This window comes from Gavia stellata, chromosome 8 (assembly GCF_030936135.1).
Source record: "Gavia stellata isolate bGavSte3 chromosome 8, bGavSte3.hap2, whole genome shotgun sequence".
NCBI lineage: Eukaryota > Metazoa > Chordata > Aves > Gaviiformes > Gaviidae > Gavia > Gavia stellata.
Window position 1 is genome coordinate 26,597,101 of NC_082601.1, and position 21,083 is coordinate 26,618,183.

Consider the following 21,083-nt stretch of genomic DNA (forward strand, 5'->3'; position numbering starts at 1 on the left):
TACATCAGGAGATAGATTCTGCTCTCAGTTACATCAGTGTGAATTTGCATTAACTGTAAACGAGATCGGAGTCTGACTCTCTTAATAATTAATGAGTAATATAGTATAACAGTGCCTACTAGCACCTTGGTCCATAAGGTTGTTAGTGTTAGCATTGTAAGCTTTTGGGGATTTTTTGGGTATTCATTTAGCGATAAACTTGGTCTATAAAGTCTCAGCTGTAGAGCACTTTAAGCAAGCTATTTACTGTTTTTGATTTAAACAATTGTTAAATAAATGTACAGGGTTTTTTGCACTTAAGCACATACCAAAATCTGTTTTTATAATCAAATCTCCTTTAATTTGGTTTAACTAGTCTTCCTTTTGTGTATATGAATAATTTGGTGTTTTTGAAGCAGGCTGGAAAGGACAGATGGGAATGGAATGGAAGCTTTCCTTATAAATTTCTGGAATGTTGATTTATCTAAATCAAAATAGGTCCAAACATTGAGGAAAAACATATGAGCTGTTGTCCATGTATGAAATAGTAGTTTATAAACCATTATGTCAGCGTTGAATGGAATGGCTCCTACAAGTAAAGTTTTTTGTGGATACTAGCTCAGAGCTGTCATTTGTGCTCAGTTCTGTCAGTTTTCATGCAACTAGCATTTGCATATGCATATCAGCCACACACATGCTTGTACCTTTTTTCTGAATGTTTGCTTTAATGTATTCTGTATGACACTTATGACTTGTAAAAATAAGTATTAACTAAGATGTTCAGAGAAGTAAACTACATATTGCAATGAGAGTGTGTCTTGAGTCATACGCTGTCTTAGAGCTGCTTTTTGAAATTTCACTGAGGCTTCTGCCAGCTTGTACATGTCACATTAACAAATATCTTTTTCTGGCTTTCAACTGCTACAGAGAAAATAGTTTGGACTGCACATTGTGCAAAAAACTCTGAGACTGATCAGGGCATGTAGTAGTAAATAATTTTAAATACTGCCACAGGTAGGATTTTTTTTTTTAGACAAAAGTTGTAATGATTAGATTCAAGCACAAAATTTGCATATAACAACTTCAGTACTGTTTTGGGTTTCTGCATGTCACTAAAGCTGGACTCATGGCTTTGTATATATGTAATGTGTTCCTGCTAAGGTTAAATCTGCTCTTTTTATGTATACCTGTGCCAAACTCTGTGGCAAAAATCTTAAAATGTATTTCAATGAAATCAGTGAAGATGATATGCCATCATACTTCTGGTATCTGAGTCATTTCTGAAAATGATACTTAGCTGGTTGAATCACAATGATCCATGTGTAGTAAGACTTAAAAAAAAAATCTGGATGCTCTTACACTTTCATTTCCAAGTTTAGGCGAGAGCTTATCGGGAGTGTCTAATTGTATCATTATTCTTTCCAGTGGAGAATGGTAGCTGAACCTCAATGTAGAATGTTCTGATCTCAATTGCTTCTGAAGAGATAAACACTATTTAAAAAATTGAATTGGTTTCAGATTTATCTCATAAAGAATATGAGCATACTACATCAATTTAGGTGAAAAGCGATAGCTTCTAGTTACTGAGTTATATCTCTGAAATCTCTACCATCAGATAGTTAGAAATGGAATGTGCTTAAATGGCTTACCAGCTGGTACTATAAAGAATTAATGATCAGGCACGCAGTGATTTGAAGGTTTGTGAATACTGAGATTACAACATTCAGAGGCTTTAAACTTCTGAAAATTAATGTTTGTTTTTCTTTCCACTTAGTGTATGGTAAGTCAGCTTGATTGTTCTAATTTTTTTTTTTTCTCCCCAGAGAAAGCAATCTTTGGGTTAGGAATACTTCAGAGGTTGGTTATGCATAAAAAACAATGTACTTAATTTATTTAAAAATCAAAATCACAGCTATTTGTATTAAGTTTATTTTCACAAATTGTAAACTTCAGTTTTGCTTGTTATGCCACCATCAGTTTGAGTATTGTAGTGTAGCTGTTGTTCCTGCTGGTGTAAGTTAATAACTTTTTAAAGGGGTATAATACCTGAATGTAGGGGGTGTCTGTGTCTGAAAACTATTTTTTTTTTTCAGATGTTCTTCATTGTCCTGCTTTAAAAGAGTTAATGTGAAACCTGCCTGTTATGGGTGTTTCTTTACTGACTACTTTGAGGGCTGAACCTAAGAGTTTCAGATCCAGATCTGGAAGAGAATCTTACTGCTTAAAGGGGTTTTATGTAGAACCTGGGTGCCCAAATCACCAGTTGCCATCCTGAAAATCTCTGCTGTTTATGGTCCTTTGGTCTTTAATGTTATAGATTTTTATTTCACTGGTAAAGCTCCCCATGTGACTGTAACTGTATATACATCCTTGGAATTGCCACTGCCTTGGAAGGACTTGGCCCCTTAGCAGCTGACTTAAGCAGTGAACTAAGATTTGGAAACTAGGCATTCCTCTGCCCATACAGCAGGGGAACTGGGGCTTCACTATTTTGCAAAGGATGTCTAACACACTGACATGAACAAGCTTACTAGAAGATAGAGTAAGGGCCTGCACTTTAAAACATGCTAAAAGAAATGCTTTACCTCTGCTCTTCCCACTGTGTATGTACAGTAGTGATTAGAAGGTGTCATTTAGGAATTTAATTTACTTAGCATGTTGATAGTTGTTAAGTCTTGATGAACAATCCAGAATGTTGTTTGGCAAGTGATTACCGTAAGAAAATAGTCAGATTGTTTCCCAGCTCTGCTGTCTGGTGCCACCTTCTTCTTCATGGTAGGACATGATCATCGTGGCTGTTTATGCACCAATATACATAGGTATTGCCATAGCCATATCCTGACTGTTCTAACCAGCAAGCATATGGGAGAGAAGGCTGAAGATGAGAGCACAACTGTATCTTACAGATGTGTTTAAAAAAAGAAAAAAGAAAAAAGGCCTCCTTCAGCTTTTTCAAAGGGAAGGAGAAATGGGCATCTCCAAGACTGTCAGTTGTGGATGTCAAAGGTAATACTTTAAATCCTGGCAAGGGACAGGTTTTGAGAGTGTGTCCTCCTTTTCCCTGTGTTTCATATTCTTTTGTGATAAGTATTGCTTTGGCTACTTCTGTACCTTCCCTTTCTCAGTGCACTCTGTAGGCTGCCCAGGCATTTTCCACAAAGTTTGGGTTACAGTGGCAGAATCAGGTTGTAGTTACCTTACATGGGTCTGACTCTTATTTTTCTACAGCCTAGCTGTCATTTTCTGACATGTCAGTGTACCTTACTTTCTCTGTCATCCTTTCTCCTTTGTACTGCTGCTGTTAGTACTATGGCATGTTCTACTGTGGAAATAACTGAATGATTTATTTGTGACTGTGTTATGCTTTGGTGTTTGTTTTTTTTTCTTACGCATCAGGACCCAGGAAACATGAAGTCCAAATGCCTTCGCACACGTATCAGTGGTAGGATATTTTTCTGAACTTGGTCCTGTAGTGCAATAGATTTTTATCTTTTAAAGAGAGCAAATGTCAGTATGTACAGTTAAAAATCCCAATATTTGACCTGATTATAATAAGCAAATAATTTGAAATGGTCATTGCTCATTTTATGTTTGTTTTATGTTTATTTTTATCCAGAGACTGCTTTATTGTCATGAAAAATTTTACTGTTTAGGGATGTGTTCTGTGACACTGAATATTGAAGCTTTAGGTTGTGACTTTATCAGTGTCACTCTATATTAGCATTTGCTTAGCAGTCTTGTGAAAAAATACTGGCTCAGCAGGTTGGCATGTAAAGTTATCTATTAAAGCTGTGCTTCAGCAAAGTCTGTAAGTACTTTAAATCCTAGTTTTAGGCACGTGACTGACTCATCTGCTTAAAGTTAGATGTGCTTGCTTAAGTACTGTGCAGGGTTTGGCTAGAGAGGTACAGGCAGAATGAACTTGCTTACACTGCCACACCAGTGTGCTTTCCTCTTGATCAAGTAAATATGTCTAAAGTCAGTAGAGGCCACAGAAGGGTCTGCTTCTACTGGGAGTCTTTTTGGAATGGGTTTTTAAACATACTACCTGCTTTACTACTTCTGATGAATTTGAGCTTTTTTTTTTAGTAGTAGTAGTAGTAGTAGTAGTAGTAGTAGTAGTAGTAGTAGTACTAGTACCCTGGGAGGCATAGTGTTGCTAACTAATGCTCTTGCTCCAGGTAAGAGAATGTTACACCCCCTGAAGCAGTGTTGCATTTCTGTGAGTGTATTTGCTCTCAGGCTATTTCTGCTGACCAGAGTGAATTCTAGAAGCAGAGTTGCTCCTTTGACCTTGATACTCTTTTCCCATAGGTAACCAAAATTGTGACCTGGCTGCATGGGATTTGTGATTCCCCCCAGGAATGTAAAGACAGGCTTTGCTCTTACAGATATGTCAGCTGACGTAAGGGATGAAGTACTGATGGGTCATGGGCCCTTAATCACCCATGGGAGGTGAGAACTTGCAGGTCCAGGCAATTAAGGTCAACTAGTCTGTACTAGTGGCAGCTGCCAAAAAAAGGAGGTAATAGCCAGCTTTCCTGGAGGCAGTTTTTTAACCACTTTCAGCAGAGACAAGCTATAAAGAAGAGAGATTAGCGATTTATCCATATCGGGTGTAGTGGAAAGCCTGGAAATTAACTTAACAGAGGGATAATAAGAACAGTATAATGCTTAGGCATATGCTAGAATTTATCCTTTGTCAATGAAGAACCTATGAAGAAAACTTTTTTCTTTTTTTAAGTCTGACTTTTTTTAAAGGCTGACTTTCTGGTGGCCAGGCTGTTTCTGATAGATGGATGGATTTTCAACAGTTAGCTAGCTACCTGGTTTACATTGGAGAATTGCATTTCTAACCAGTCTTTTCTTTCAGCAGCTCTTTTCCTGTAGTGTAGTATGGGAACTGTAAAAACAGAGCGTGATAAATAACAAGGAGTCGCCGATTTTATGGTGCAGAAAGCATGCTTTATTTCAAGTGAACAATTCTATTTGAAGGAGGTTCAACAGCTAACAAGATTTATTACTACATTAGCAGAACTAAAGCAAATTGAAGTGCAGGGTGGTATTTGATGTTGCTACAACAGTTTGTTTTTAAACTGTGGTTCATTCCTTAGTTGCCTGGAAGTGACTACTGGATGTCTACTACTACCACACAAACTCAATCACTGCACCCTATGAACCTCCAAGAGGGGTACTGCTGCTGCACTTGAGTACCTAAATAGCTTTGTTGATTAAGGGGATGGCCAGGTGGTGTTACTTTTTTAAAGCTATTTAGGCAGTCAGTATGTCAGAAACAGTACACAGACACTGGGTGAACAAAGTGCTGGCCGCTTGCACTTTGTCCAAAAATTGTCAGTCAGGTATGAAAATTATGACGTAATCAGATCCAATGTAAAACATTAAAGCAATGCTTACAGGAGGGTAAATGCAAACATCACCAATGCCTTACATTTCTGATTCAACATAAATATTCGTGCATGTATGAAATACTATGCACAGTATCATCTCTTAGGTGTAGGTAATCTTCAACAGGGAGCCTCTCTACCTGTTGAGGCATTCTTAGACATCAACAACGAGTTGAGGCACAAAAATTAGTTAAATGTTGAGCAGGGTAGTCGTTTGCTAGGAAACTTTCTCCTACCAACCGTTAGTTCCAAAAGTTACATTTCAAAATGTCGTAAAATAAATGGTACAAAACTTCATAACCGTTAACTTCGGCTATATACAGTATGTACAAGTCAGTGAAAAAAGTGTTTAAAATTCTTAGGTCAATAATGACTATAAGTCATAATGTATAGCTCTGCACTTTGTCTCATTCAGGTAGGTACAAAAATATTTTTTTTTATATTTACAGATCAGATATTTCAGTCCATATATGAATCACTTGTAAAAAGACAAGTGTAAATAATACAGATCAAGCTCTCTAAATTGATCGAATATTAATATTCACAGTGGCAGAATCGGTACCAAATTCATTTCCTAAATTCAGGGTATAAAGTCCACTGTCGTTCTTCTGGACATCCATGATGATCAGGGTGGTTAGATCTTCACTGGTTTCAATGTGGAATCTACCTTGCTGCTCCTGACTGGTAATTTTTCTTCCTCTGCAGTACCATGTTATTTCGGGAGCAGGTTCACCCGAAAAGGCGCAAGATAGTGTGAGAACTTTTCCTTCATCAATGCTGATATCAGATGGGAGAGCTTCAATTTTGGGTGGTACTCCTTTACAAAACAGGAGAAGAAATACCAAGTTAGTCTGTTTCCACTAAGCCATGGGGCAGGTTTATTCTGAGGACTACTTTAGGATGTTTAGAAGCACTCACTCTACCAGTAATTGTGTTGCTCACCTCTCAGACCTGATTTAAGCATTTTACTAGTTGAACTCTCCAGTTGAGCCATACTAGATTTCCCCATAGTACTGCTGGAGCTCATCTCTACAAAGGATTCTTTCACGGAGGACATGCTTTTGGCAGACATGCTTGCAAATTTCATTTCAGTCATGCTGCTACTGCTGAAACTGCTGAATGAAGCCTCTTGTTTAGAAGAAGCCATTTGAAAGGACTGAGAAGAAAAACTTTCGTGCATGCTTGCGTCGCCACTTGTCTTCAATACTACCTCTTTTGGAGGTTCTTCTATTAGAGCTGAGGAGCATTGCAAACATAGAAGGAAAAACCAATAATGTCACATTAACGAACAAAGTCATGCAGTTCTAGATGGTTAATTTACAGAAATGAAGAGATGGCATAGTTTGCTTTCAATGGAAAGCTGCAGTGGAGTATAAAATTGTTTACACTCATTTGATTCACAATGTCCAAATCGCAAACAGTAATTTATAAATGAAACAAGTAGGAAACAGAACTGTTACTATTATATATGAGCTTGAAGGAAAAAAATACTTAAGAAGAAACAGGTCATCACACAGCGTTTGCTGTTAGAATCATTACTAGAATTAGACACTGAGAAATTGTGTGTTCAGTTCATGTTTGTAGAAGTTGTGCAATATTTTCAAGTTCTTACAAGCATGGTATAGGAAAGTCTGTATTTCACTGCATTGTTCTGTAGCTATAAAAGGCGACAGAAAAGCTCGATCACTGTAGCTTTCCTTTAAACCCAAGCACAGTCATAGAAGCAAATCATAGCAACCCCTTGATGCTAGGAACTGCAATATGGTACAGCCAATAAAATACTAAACCCAGGTCAGTTATGGCTAAGTTACCACAAAAAATTTTAACTGTGGAATTACTTTGTTTTATTGGAACAGATTTTGTTCCAATGAGGAAAGAGTAATTGCCAGCACCAAGGTCTTAACACAGTCATCCTAGAAGGAATGCTCATAGCCTTGCGTTAACATGCATCTATTGATGTAATAGAGCATTGGTGTGCTCCTCTTTGTGTGTTTTAAAGGTTTCTATGGCTATTTGAGTTCTGTATATATAATCTAAAAAAGAAATAGGAACTTGTTAAAATACCTAAATCAACATTACCAGTGGCTTCTATCGTAAGTCATTTTAGTAGACACACCACAGCAAAAAGTTGTGATTAGTCTGAACACAAGACCCAGAGAACAAACTTACGGAGTACAGTCAAAGATGCTGTAGCAGAGCACTGCCCGTGGTAATTTTTTGCTTTGACTGTGTATTTTCCAGTGTCACTCACTACTGCATTTTGAATCTCAAGAGAATATATGTTTTTAGAGCGTGTTACTCTGATATGCGATGAAACAGCAATCTGAGGAGAGGGAAAAAAAAAATCATTTCATTAGAATTATTCATAAAACTGATCTTAGTTTTCCAAGTAGATATATTAAATAAATACTTACAGGTTGATTATTCTTAAACCACTCAATTTCAGGAGAAGGATCCCCAGAAACTTCACAGGTGAACAATACATCTTGTCCTTCATTGACATTTTGAGACTTAGGCTGCATGATAAATGCTGGTTCTTTGGAGCGTTCTTTAGAAAAGGTCAGAACATACTGGCATTTAATAATGCCTTCATCAGTTTTACCCTCACAGGTGAGTATACCTTCATCTTTATTACTGGCCTTTTTGATAGTTAGTGTGTGATCACTTCCAGAAACACCGTATCTGTAATCATCTGAATTTCTCAGCTCCATTCCATTCAGCACCCATTTTACTTCAGAGGCACCAGGAATGTTGGCTTTCAACGTCACTTTCTGCCCTTCGGACACTGTCATTTTAGTTGAAGAAGTTTTAATTTCTGCTTTCAATTGTTTGATGTCTTCAGTAACAATTGACTTACTAATGACTTCTTCAACTGCTGCTTTTTCTTCAGTTGCCATTGCTGATTTCTTCTGGGTAGAAACTGTAAGCACCTCATCTTCTTTCTGAACTGATTTATGAGTTTCAGATACACCTCTTACCTGGGAATGGATATTTTTAAATACTTGGCCAGTAAACTGGAAGTTACTTTTTGAAACACCTCCTTCCCCAATAATTTCACAGGTGTATTCTCCTTTATCAGATTCCATGAGCTCATGGATTTTGAGCTCATAGGTGCCATCTGCTGCATAATGAAACTTGAAATGATGGTCGTCTTTCAGTTTTTTGCCATCCTTATACCAAGCCACTTCTCTGACGCTTAAAACACTGCTTTCAACTGCACAGGATAACTTTACCTTATCTCCAAGAGTTTCTGCTTTCAGATGCTGTTTTATCTTTGGTGGAGAAGGAGTTGGTAATTGTACTTTCTCTGCTGGTACTGTTTTGTCTCCAGGTGGTGACTTTGCTTTTGGGGGGCCGCTGATGGGTTCAGGAGATTTCACTCGTTTAGGAGACTTAACTGGCTCTGGAGACTTTACACGAGGCTCAGGAGATTTGATTGTTGGTGGTGATGTAATTGTTTTTTCAGGAATTTTTGTTCTTTGAATGGTCAAAGTAAAATGCGCTTCCTGTCTTCCTTCAGAGTTTTCCACCACAACAGTGTAACTTCCTTCATCTGACATCTGGACCAAAGAAATTTCAAAGGTAGACTTGTACTGTGTTCGTGTTACTTGGAAGCGCCTCGAAGAAACAATGGGTTGACCTGCACGGAACCATGTTATTGTTGGTGCTGGTTCACCATCAACATCACAGGAAAATCTTGCAGTCTCCCCTTCAGAAACTGTGATTGACCGTGGTTTTGTAAGGATTGTTGCTGGTAGAGTGCTTTTAAATGCCTTGTGTACAGTCCTTTCTTCCAATGATTTTTCTTCAGCTGCAGTGATTTTTTCTTCAGAAGAAGCATAGTGTTCATATGATAATAGTGATTCTCTTGTTGCTGACATTTCTGATTTGACCTCTCTTACTGAGGAACTTGCTTCTGTAGCAGATGCTTTCTTAAATGAGGAGACTGCATATGCCTCTGTTTTTGTCAAGTCAGGTAAAATTGACCTTGGTACTTCTTCATCTTTCCGCTGGGAAGAGTATGTAGTGTAATCTCCTCCAGTAACATCTAGTGTTGCATAATCAGAGCATTCCCCTTTGTAGTTTGTGCATACAGCCCGGTATGTTCCACTGTCATCAATGTGGCAGTCGAGAATCTCCAGAGTTAATACTCCGCTCGTATTAGTAAAATGTATCTTACTGCTCTCCTGGAGCTCAATACCATTATGGTACCACTTCACTTCAGCAGTTGGTTTTGACTGAACATTTAAAATGAACCTGGTATTATGGCCACATGGTACTCGGTGTGAGCGCATTCTCAGGGTAATGCGAGGAGCATGGTCAAGGGTGAAAGGCTGCTGAGTCAGAACTTCATATTTCCTTTCCATAGTTTTCTGAGTTTTCAAAGCAGATTTCATGGACTCATATCTGGAAAATATATCAAATCTTGCCATCCTCTCAAACCGAGAGAGTGATCTTTCACTAGAAACTGGGCTAGGTGAGCGTGGTCGAGTTCTCTCTGGTGTTGGGGATCTTCTCTCACTTTCTTCAGGAGGCCGTGATCGTGGTCGAATTAATTCAGATACAGGACGCATCAACTCAATGTAAGTTGGAGAAAGAGATCTTCTTCTCCCTAGTAATCTAGAGGGAGGTGAATATTCCCTGTGAACGTGTTGCACCATTTCTATTTCTTCTTCTTCTTCTGATGTGATCTCAGTTATTTCTCTTTCCCTCCTTCTCCTGAGTCTACTCTTTTCCTCCTCTGCCATGTATTCGAGTTCACTCCTGTATTCAGAGAGTCGTTGAGCAGTGCCCACAGGACGGAGCAATTCTTCATCCTCTCTTTCGTCCATTATTCTTTGCTTTTGTTTAGGTGGTCTGTAGGTAGCCCTGTCATGGCGTTGACGAAGCTCTGCATAGCTTGCACTGGTCTCAGCTTTAGTTGGGATGTGATAGGTTGAATACCTCAGCTCTCTTTTTCTTTCTTCCTCTGAACTGACCTGTGCTCCTGCAGTAGAATACCGAAGGGCAGACAGTTCAAAGCGTGGGGGGCTTCTACTTGGTGGGGAAGCAGAAAAGCCTAACTCCAGCTCTTCTTCAAGGCGCAGTCTTTCCTCTTCAGTTCTCTTCATGGCTAAATAGTCATCAATAGGCAGGAGTAATTCCTCATCAGACAAGTCACCAAGCGATCGCCTTCTTGGTCTATAGTAATATTCATAGTCTGGAGATGGGGTATGCCGACGTGCTGGTCTCACAATTTCAAGATCATCTTGTGTTAGCTTTGGTATGCGCCATTTAGGCTTATACTGATCAGAAATGCGTGGCAGTGGCATCACGTAGAATTGCTCCCACCTGGAAAGACGAATGCGTTTCTGGCGTTTCTGAACAGTTCTCTCAAGTTTTCCTGGCATTTCATACTGGTCTCGCAGCCTCTTGTACCACTTCATGTCTGACAGAGGCACGAAGTGTTTAATGTTCTGATCTTCCTCAAGAGTAGCGCGCACATGTTTGCGAGGCTCTGGGACCTCATACGGCATACGAAGTCTTCTTTCTTCCTTCTTTTCTTCTTTCTTAATTTCATATTCACCTTTGACGGTCTTAGTGCTAACAGCTGGTTTATATAAGATGGCAGCTTCTCTGAGAGCCTCTTGTGCAGTTTGTGTCAGTGGAACAGCTTCAACCCCAGAAAGGATTTCTGCCATTCGTAAAGTCTTGTCAATTTGTCTCTGTACATGCTTCTCCCGCTCTTCTTCAGTCTTGTACTCGCGCTTGACATATTTCAAACGTTCAACTTTTAGATAAGCCTGACAGCTTGTAGATCCAGCACTGTTTGTAGCAGTAACTCTGTAATAACCACTGTCTTCTGGTAAAGTGTCTCTGATATGCAAAGCATAGTAATCTAAACCTTCATGAATTATATCAAAGTTAGGACCAAAGGATAGAGGTTGACCATCTTTCTCCCACTTCAGTGTTGGTTTTGGTACACCAGATACCCTGATCTCAAAACTGACGTTTTGGCCTTCTTGACATTCAGCGTTTGCCAGCAGTCTTTTAAACATTGGCCTTAGAGTGGCATCTGCTGGAGGTGGATGCGGAATCACAGTCAGCTTAGCTTTGCAGCTGTCTTCACCATATTTATTGCGTGCCACAATACTGTATTCAGCATCGTCCTCTTCAGTGACATTATTGATGACGAGTTGATAAAGACCCTTGTCTGATTCGAAAGTGTACTTCTTATCATCATCACCAGGTTTGATTTTCTGGCCTGATTTGAACCATGTTAAGCGAGGTTCTGGGTGAACTGTTATAGTTACTCCGAACCTGACATTTTCTCCAACGTATGCAGTACGGTTATACAAAGGCAGAGTAAATTCTGGTGGACGCTCTAATAGTCTCATGGTATCAACCCGTCGTTTCACTTTCCTAACAGTTCTACATCTGTAGTGCTCAGAAATTTCTCTCACACCTTTAACAAAAAGTTCTGCATAAGAGCTGTCTTCACCATAGTCATTTACTACCTTGCATCTGTAGGTACCATCATCGGATTTAGAAACATCTTTGACATACATGGTTGTCACACCTTCTTCGTATTTGATTTCATATTTCTCATTGCTTTCTAATTGCCTCATACCAAAGTACCATGTGACTTGTGTGGACTGATCATAGTTTTCAATCCTACATACATATTTGGCATGCCCTCCTTCTTCTGTAACAGCATGCTTTATCTGCCCAGCAATGGGACCTATGTCTATTGGTGCAACTTTAACTTTAGCCACCGTTACGCCTTTCTGAGATCTAATCGCGCCTCCACAGGAAATGCGGGCTACTGACACAACTGTGTTCCACTCCTTCTTTACTAGAGTTTGGTAGTAACGCCTGTGCCTCAAGGTCTTGATGACTTTAGTGCTGGTCTTTTCTGTCTGCTGTTTTAGCCACACATGATTAAGCGCTTCAGCAGCTGTCATTCGAGCTTTTCTTTCCTTTACTAGTAGGCGATCAATGAAGTCCATGGCCTCAATGCTTATGTCTTTGAATGCTTCATCATCAAAGTTGTATTCAGCATTTAGAATATTTTCAATAACTTGTTGGTTTGTTTCAGCAATGAAAGGATTAATGCCACTGAGAAGTATATATGTTAGAGCACCAACTGACCACATGTCAGTAGCTGTGCTAACTAAGTCATGATGATGTACTTCAGGTGCATAATATTCAGGAGACGTGAACTGGAGTCTAAAGCTGTCTCCAGGCTTCAGTTGTCTGGCTTGACCAAATTCAACAATTTTAACTACAGAGCTTCTTCTTGTGAAGTAAATAATATTGTCTGGTTTAATATCAAAATGTCCGATGCTGTGACGATGTAAAAATTCTAATGCATCGCAGACCTGGCGTACGTAACTTACTATTTCTCTTTCATTTAGTTCAAATGAAGCTGTACTGATTCTTTCAAAGATGTCAACTCCAGAAATGAATTCAAAGATCATGACCAATTCTTCTAGGCTCTCAAATGATTCATGAAGATACAGGATATTTTGGTGCCTAGCAATGTTCAGAATGGAAATCTCTTTCTTTACCAAAACTTGGTCAGCACCCTTTACTTTGACAAACTTGGCCAGGTAAGTCTTTTTTGAAACTGCCTCAACACAGCGGTGTGCAATGCCAAACTGCCCACGTCCAAGCTCTTCTGCAATCATATATTTGTCATAGAGTTCCTTTGTAGAATAGTGAGCTGCTTTAACTGTGGTGACTTCTCTGGTCTCATCAACTTCTTCATCGTAGTTCATTACTCTGGTCTTATCTTCCTTTGTTATAATTGGATCAGTAGGTTCAGAAGGCTGGCTTTGGCCAAACTTGTTTTCTGCAATTACACGGAACTGGTAGGTGGTTTTGCCAAATAGGTTCACCACTGTGTATCGTGTATCACGAGCTTGTGCAACACGAATCCATCGCTCTGCTGTTGTAGCACGTTTCTCAATAATGTAGTTTATGATTCTGCTTCCACCATCAGTAGCTGGTTCATTCCAGGTTAAGTTGACAGAATCCCTTGAAACATCTGTTACCTTCAGACCTCTTGGTGGATCAGGCACATCAGCCACATCTAATTCAACTGTTTTTTGATCAATTCCAAATCTGTTTTTGGCACAAACAATGTAAAAACCTGCATCTTTTCTGTCAACACCATTTGGGAAAACAAGAGATGTGAATGATCGCGTAACAATGACTTGATAGTGTCCGTTAGTATCGATTAGGTCTTGTCCCTTCTGCCATGTGATCACAGGATGAGGCTTGCCACTAAACGGAATCTTGATGCTCACTACTTCCCCTCGGAGGGCATGAACAGCTCCCATGCCTTCCAGGTTTTTGGGCAAGTGAATCTTTGCAGGAACTGGAATAGAAAGAGGAAGAAAAAACAACACATGACTAAAAGCACATGAGAAGAGCACCAATCATCTAAATATTCAAAGTTTGAAAAGAATTTGTCTTAGGAATCAAGACCCTTCATTCACCTTCAACGTCCAAAGAGGCAGTGCCAGACACAGATCCTCCTTGGTTGGTAGCTCTAACTTGATATACTGTGGCATCATCATCTGTTACATTTGTGATGACCAGCTGATGATATCCACCCTTGAATTCCTGTATCTTGATCTTTTCACCATCTGGCATGATTTCTTTGCCCTGTCTGTACCACTTGACAACTGGTTTAGGATGACCGGTGACTTTACAGACAAATGTGGCATTAGCTTGAAATTTCACATTCAGATTCCTTAGTTCTTCCTTGAAATGTGGAGCTTGAATTGGTACATCAGATTTTGGAATGACTGGTTGTGATATCTCACTCCACTCGCTTTCACCACCAAGATTTTCACATTTTACACGGAACTCGTATTCAAGACCTTCAATAAGATCTTTCACAGAATAGACAGTTTCACGAATTTCATCTGTTGTTACAGAAATCCACTTGTTTTGTTTTTTCTCACGCTTCTCCAGATAATAAGTTCTAATCTTTGCACCGCCATCACTTGCAGGTGGCTTCCATGAGACAACACAAGAATCCTTTGTGACAGCACTTGCTACTGGCTGACCAGGTTGTCCTGGTTTTTCTGTAAAGAATAAAAAGGTTCAAAAACTGAAGTGAGCTTGCCTTAATAATTACAGGGGCGTACAGAAATTGGTATTTTGGCATCCACTTACCAAATGGAGGCTTCATAACAACAACTGATGAAACCTCCAGTGCTTCACTAATGCCATATGTATTCTGAGCAGAAACACGGAAATAATAGCCTGCATTTTCAGTTAGGTTAACAATCCTACAGGTTGTGCCTGAAATGCTTGAAGATACAAGTTGCCATTCTGCTCCTTCCTTGGCTTCACATTTCTCTATGATGTAATTGGTTATCATAGCACCTCCATCATCCTCTGGAGGTTTCCAGCTTATGACCACAGAATTCTTCAGTATAGACTCTATAATAATTGGTCCTACTGGTTTATCAGGCTTATCTGTAAAAGAAAAAGCACGATATTTTTAGTTCTTTTGCCGGTAAATATTTGAGAAAATATTCCACAAAAATAGTGAAAATAAATAAAATTAAGTACCTTGTATTTCCACATTAAGTACAGTGTCAACTGTTCCAAATGTGTTACTGAGTTGCACTTTGTACTTCCCAGCATGAGTCTTGTGCTGGACGTTCTTAATAGCAAGATGAGTATAATGCTCTGTGTTCTCAATAGTAACTGTTTCAGATCCTCTCAAAGGTTTGTTGCCGTGGAACCAAGTTATTGCTGGTACTGGTCGGCCAATATACACAATGTGAAGGCGGAGGGTGCCACCTGCACCTGCATAGTATTTCTCTTTCAATGGGAAGCCAGGATGGAACTGAGGAGGAGCCTGTAATAACAGCTTGCCACTAGTTTCAATTTCTCCGACATCATTGGTAGCCATACAAGTGTAGAGACCTTCATCCTCCTGTTCATCTGTTATTACTGTCAGTGCATGGTTGCGTCCATCAGACGACATCTTGTATTTTCGGCTTTGCACCAGTTCTTTGCCAAAGCGGTACCATTTAATATCAGGCAAAGGTCTCCCAACAATCTGGCATGTCAGCTGAGCTGCTTCACCCAGTTTAGTTGTAACATCCTGCATTTCTTTTTTTATGGCAGGTGCTTCTCCAGCTGTGACAAAGAAAATTCAAAAATAATGAAGATTACTATGAAATTTTCCTCTATTACTGTATTACTTGAAAGACTGTGCTTTAGGACAGTCATGTTGGCAAATAACATGTAAAACAAATAGGCAGCATGTTAAGTGCAGCACTGTAGTTTATGACACAACAAATCACAATAATATCACAGCAAATATGACAGTATATTTTTGCTTACATGTTAATTTAGTTTTCACTGCCATAGCAGTCCTTCGAGGTCTGCTGAGGCCAGTCTGATTTTCTGCAAAAACACGGAACTCGTATTCTGTAGCCTCTAGTAAACCTCCTGCGGTAAACTGCCTGTCCTTGATGCGTTCTTTATTGCATTTTTTCCAGGTGCTTTCTCCAGACTGGCGATATTCAACCCAATAGCCAAGGATTTCTTTGCCACCATCGCTTTCAGGTCGTTCCCATTCTAACGTAATGCTGTCCTTAAATATAGAAGTGATCTCAATTTCTCCAGGTTGGCTTGGTTTGTCTGAAAATTGAAATAGATACAGAAAATAAATTTCTCTCTAAATGCCAATAAGTTGCTCTTCAGAAGATCTGTTAATGCAAACATTTTCTTACCAAATGGATCCTTGCATACAACTGGTTCAGAAGCAGGACTTGCTTCACTTTCACCAATGTCATTTTGAGCAATGATACGGAATTGATATTCAGCATCTGGAACAAGTCCTGTGACTGTGTACATTGTAGTGGTAATCTGTGTCTTATTATGCCGGACCCATTTTTCTGTAGATGTCTCTTTACGTTCAATGTAGTAGCCAGTTACACGAGAACCACCGTCATCTTTAGGTCTGGACCAGGACAAGTTGACAGAACTCTTTGTAACATCAAGCACTTCAGGTGGGTTGTTTGGAGGTTCTGGAGGATCTGTTAATAATTATAATAACAAAAATAATAGAAATAATAGTGACGTAGCATTAAAACATTTGCATATACTATTGCACTTTTAGAACCATAATGTAGTAATTAAAATTATTTTTTTTAAAAAATCTAAAAGGGGACTTACTTAGAGGTGTCTTTGGTACTGCTGGTTCTTCAGATTTGAGAGATTTGCTAATACCGAAATGGTTTTCAGCAGAAACACGGAAGTGATATTCCACATTTTCTTTGAGCCCTTTCACCACTAGTGATGTCCCTTTCACTCTAGAGTCAACAGTGTACCAGGCAGTCTTCGGTACTTCTCGTCTCTCAACAATATAACCTAGGATATCTGCACCACCGTCATCTGTAGGAGGTCTCCAGCTTACTCTGACAGAACGAGCTTGTATATCATCATACTCAAGTGGCCCTTCTGGTGGATTTGGAATGCCAATCACTCTGACTTTAATATACACGGCTTTTTTGCCACACTTGTTTTCAAGTGCCAAATCATAGGTGCCTGAATCTTCTCTTTCTGCATCTTTGATCACAAGTTCTGTGTGAGTGTCAGAAGTCGCAATCATGGCCCTCTTGCTGATGTCATGACCTTCTTTCGTCCATTTGCATATTGGGATGGGCTTACCCTTAATGGGTATTGTAAGCCTGATAACTCCTCCTTGTCTCACCATGAGACCTTCCTGGTATTTTTCATCAAGTTCATAGTCAGGATATTCTGTAAACAAAATTAACATATCAAGCTATGTCTGTTTTACAGATAACATCATACCTGCTTTAGGCAAATACTTTTTTAGGACAACTTTCAATGAGAGTTAAGACTTGAAGTGTCTTACCAAGCATTTCTGTGATTTTGACTGTTCCTGGCACTTCAGCAGGTTCTCCTGGCCCACCAGCATTACAAGCTAGCACACGGAATCTGTACTCTGCGCCCTGGGGGAGATGTGTCAAGGTGTATTCACGAATCTTAGTTGGCGTGGTATTGCATTTGGTCCATTCAAATTGATCAACCTTCTGCATCTCAATTAAGTAGCCAGTAACTTTAGAACCACCTTCATCTTCTGGTGGACTCCAAGCCAGGGAGACAGATGTTCTTGTAGTATCAGTGACTCTTGGGTTCTGAGGTTTACCTGGAGGAGCTGGAAGACAAGGTCAGATGAGGGGGTGGGATCTTTTTTACGAATATTTAAAAGATGTAACAAATGCTAACTTGCAACGTATGATCTCTATTAAGTCTACAGGATTTATACAGAAAAACTTAGAATGAAAGCTTTTCACTAGTATTTTCTCTAATATATTCACTAATGTTTTCTCCAGTCAGAATCTCATTTGTTAATACACCCAGATAAATTTCCAGATTAGAAAAAAGAGTAAATTTTACTAGTATCATTCCCTTCTACCATAATGTGTTTAATCTATGTAGGAAATTACTTACCAATTGGATCCCTGGCGACAGCAGGCTTAGAAGGACGGCTGGGTTTCCCAGTGCCTCTGGCATTGATTGCTGTGACTCGGTGTTCATATTCTAATCCTTCAACCAACCCAGTGGAACGGTAACGAGTCATAGTGACTGGAACTTTATTTACACGGATCCATCTATCTGCTCTAACTTCTTTGCGTTCCACAATATAACCAGTAATCTGTGAGTCACCATCATCTTCTGGAGGATACCAAGTTAATGTCATACCATCTCGAGAGATGTCAAACACTTCTGGAGTGCCAGGAGGACCAGGAATACCTGTAAAAACATAACACAGCATTAGTGAAGAAAATGTCACATGATTCTACACATTAGTAATATGCAACATATTGTGTATGACAATGTAGTATCAACATCCTATCAAACTCTTTTTATCAGTAGATATCAAAGTACTTTACAAACTAGGTCAGTGAAATACTCCTGTTTTTGTAATGGGGTAAAGCAATTTTTAAGGCTACTGGTAGACCTGAGCAGAAAATCCAAGTTTACCATCTAGGTTCTGTGTAGTGCATCTATAATACCTATATAGATTTATAGATGGCATTTTTCTCCGGAAATATAACAAGACTACTGTGCACCATAATGTACCATTTTATTTGGTGAAAACAAGCAGTAACATCTAGAAAAATGTTATCTATGTGTGGATATAGAAGCCCATTTAAATATATATTTTTATTTTTAAAGGTAGAGAATAAGCAAAAATTCAGACTTACGGATTCTGCTCTTGCATTCTATAATTTCAGACTGCAGGTAAGATCCGATTCCAAAGCGGTTTGTAGCAGCCACACGGAACACGTATTCTGCACCTTCAACAAGCCTGGTGAACTTAAACATTGTCCTGGTTACTGACTCTGAAACTGGCAGCCATCCAGGACGGTGAGCATCGCGCTGTTCTACCACATAGCCGCTAAGGGTAGCTCCACCATCCAGCTCAGGTGGGTCCCAGGAGATGGTTACATAATTTGAATCAATTTCATCAATTCGGATAGGTCCAACAGGTGGTCCAGGTTTGTCTAGGAAAAAAAGAAAATTAAAAGACAAAAAAAAAATGTGGAGAAAAGGAATCATATTGCTGATGTTAGAAAGTTCAGATGGAGAAAGATCATGGACAATTATTTTCACAAATCCTTACCAAGGATTATAACCTTTATTGTATCAGTAACTGTTCCAGTTGAGTTCTTCAGTTCAAGCGTATACTCTCCAGTGTCATGTATGGTGGTCTCACGCACAGTTAATTTAGCCATTTTGGCAACAGTCTCCATTTTGATGCGTTCTGATTCTTTTAGTTTAGAACCAGCAAAGAACCAAGATGCAGCTGGAGGTGGTCGTCCTTCAATTGGAATAGCTAACTCAATGGGCTTGCCAGCAGGTACGTGAATTGTCTTCTGAGGTATTCCAGTGAAGTCAATTGTTGGTAGAACTAAGGAAAGCAAATCATTGATATTTTAAATATCCGTTTTATAAATATCACATTTATTTGGTGTAAGCGGCACCCTATTACTTTTAACAGTAGATACCTACCTTTTTGGTCTTGTACTGTCACTGCTGTGACAATCTCTCGTGGTTCTGACACGCCCTTCTGATTCTGTGCTCTGACCCTGAACAAGTACTGTTCACCTTCATTGAGAGAGATAATTGTATGCTCGTAAACGGTAGGCTTCAGTGTCACTACCTTCAACCATCTTTCTGTTCCAGCTTTGCTGGCCTCGATAACATAGCCAGTCAATCTGCTGCCACCATCATGTGGTGGTTTCTCCCATGCAAGAGTAACAGTTGATTTCGTGGTGTCAATCACTTCGAGTTTTTGTGGTACCATGGGGACATCAGATACTAATACTGCATCTGATGTTTCACAAGCTTCACCAATGCCGTAAATATTTTCTGGTAGTACTCTGAAATAATACAAAGCTCCTTCTAGAAGTCCAGTAATTCTATAAAATGTCTTGCTGCATTTGGTAGTGACAGTCTTGTAAGCTCTCATGGAAGCTTCACGTTTCTCAATTATATAATTGTTGACTGGGGCTCCACCGTCAATGGTTGGAATATCCCAAGTAAGTGTCACAGAATCTTTTGATACTTCCTTAATTCTCACTGCAGCTGGTGGACCAGGTGTATCTAAAACAAAAAAAAAGTGTTGTTTTTTTCCTTTTGGATCCTTTCCTTTTACAGTCAATGACTGCTTCTGCATAAAAAAAAAACAACACTGGGATTTGATTTATAAACTAGCACAGCTTTAGAAACTCTGTATTTTCCTTTGGATTAGATTGTTTCTCTGACTTCCCAAACATTCTCATGTTATTTAAACTGCAGACTTCCTTTGGAAATGAATTACTTTCTTATTCCTGAGCAATGTGCACTATGAGTGATGTAATGCCCATATACAATTGTAGCAGTACTTACCATACACTTTTACAGAAATAGTTGCAGATTTTTTTCCTGATTGATTTTCAGCCTCAATGACGTATTTTCCAGCATCGTACCGATTAACTTTATCCACAATAAGCAGAGTGTAGCTGTCTGTAGTATCAATAATCGCTCGACTTACAAGGTCAACACCCTGCTTGCTCCATGTGATCACAGGAGCAGGTCTGCCAGATACAGAGACCATTAGGCGCAGGGAACCACCAGCTCTGACTGTAACTGTCTTCTTCAGATCATCAGCAAGCTCAAGCTCAGGCATTTCTGATGAAGGGTGTGAGAAACATAGAATTAATTAATTTTTTAGTCGTTCTAAAGGAAAATATATAATTATTCCTTAAAATATACATTGTCTTCAAATTACCTATTCTTTCCACAGGTTCTATTTCTGCTGATGATTCACTAAATTCACTCATACCATTCACATTTGTAGCAGCAACTCTGAATTGGTATTTCTGGGTTGTTTTAAGACTAGTCACGGTGAACTCTGCATTCCTCAGAGTGGCAGTTGTATGTGGTCGATACCACTGTTCAGCACCTTCTTCTTTCATTTCGAGAACATAACCTAAGATGTCAGCACCACCATCATATGTGGGCTTTGACCATGCTAAACTTATACTGTGCTTAGTGGTATCCACAACTCTTGGAGCTGAAGGTGGTGCAGGAGTATCTTTGAAAAAGAAGAAAATGCATTTCACATTGGTGCAGGAAACATTTTACAGTTAAAAACAATTTCTAAACATG

General features: G+C 39.2%; 1 protein-coding gene across 1 annotated transcript in view; it reads right to left on the reverse strand.

Moving 5' to 3' along the window:
- Positions 1 to 4,928: 4,928 nt before the first annotated feature.
- The window catches only part of TTN (titin), a 243,708-nt gene continuing 227,553 nt past the window's right edge, over positions 4,929 to 21,083 (reverse strand). The window contains exons 241-257 of the mRNA XM_059820083.1: positions 20,704 to 21,009; positions 20,322 to 20,603; positions 19,443 to 20,036; positions 19,054 to 19,341; positions 18,635 to 18,934; positions 17,877 to 18,179; positions 17,278 to 17,580; positions 16,575 to 17,159; positions 16,130 to 16,435; positions 15,738 to 16,037; positions 14,955 to 15,530; positions 14,553 to 14,858; positions 13,868 to 14,461; positions 7,799 to 13,746; positions 7,554 to 7,707; positions 6,327 to 6,620; positions 4,929 to 6,201 (exon numbers count right to left, since the gene is read on the reverse strand). Of these exons, the coding sequence (XP_059676066.1) occupies positions 5,903 to 6,201; positions 6,327 to 6,620; positions 7,554 to 7,707; positions 7,799 to 13,746; positions 13,868 to 14,461; positions 14,553 to 14,858; positions 14,955 to 15,530; positions 15,738 to 16,037; positions 16,130 to 16,435; positions 16,575 to 17,159; positions 17,278 to 17,580; positions 17,877 to 18,179; positions 18,635 to 18,934; positions 19,054 to 19,341; positions 19,443 to 20,036; positions 20,322 to 20,603; positions 20,704 to 21,009 (11,738 nt within the window). The 3' untranslated portion in view covers positions 4,929 to 5,902. The remainder of the gene's footprint in view (positions 6,202 to 6,326; positions 6,621 to 7,553; positions 7,708 to 7,798; positions 13,747 to 13,867; positions 14,462 to 14,552; positions 14,859 to 14,954; positions 15,531 to 15,737; positions 16,038 to 16,129; positions 16,436 to 16,574; positions 17,160 to 17,277; positions 17,581 to 17,876; positions 18,180 to 18,634; positions 18,935 to 19,053; positions 19,342 to 19,442; positions 20,037 to 20,321; positions 20,604 to 20,703; positions 21,010 to 21,083) is intronic.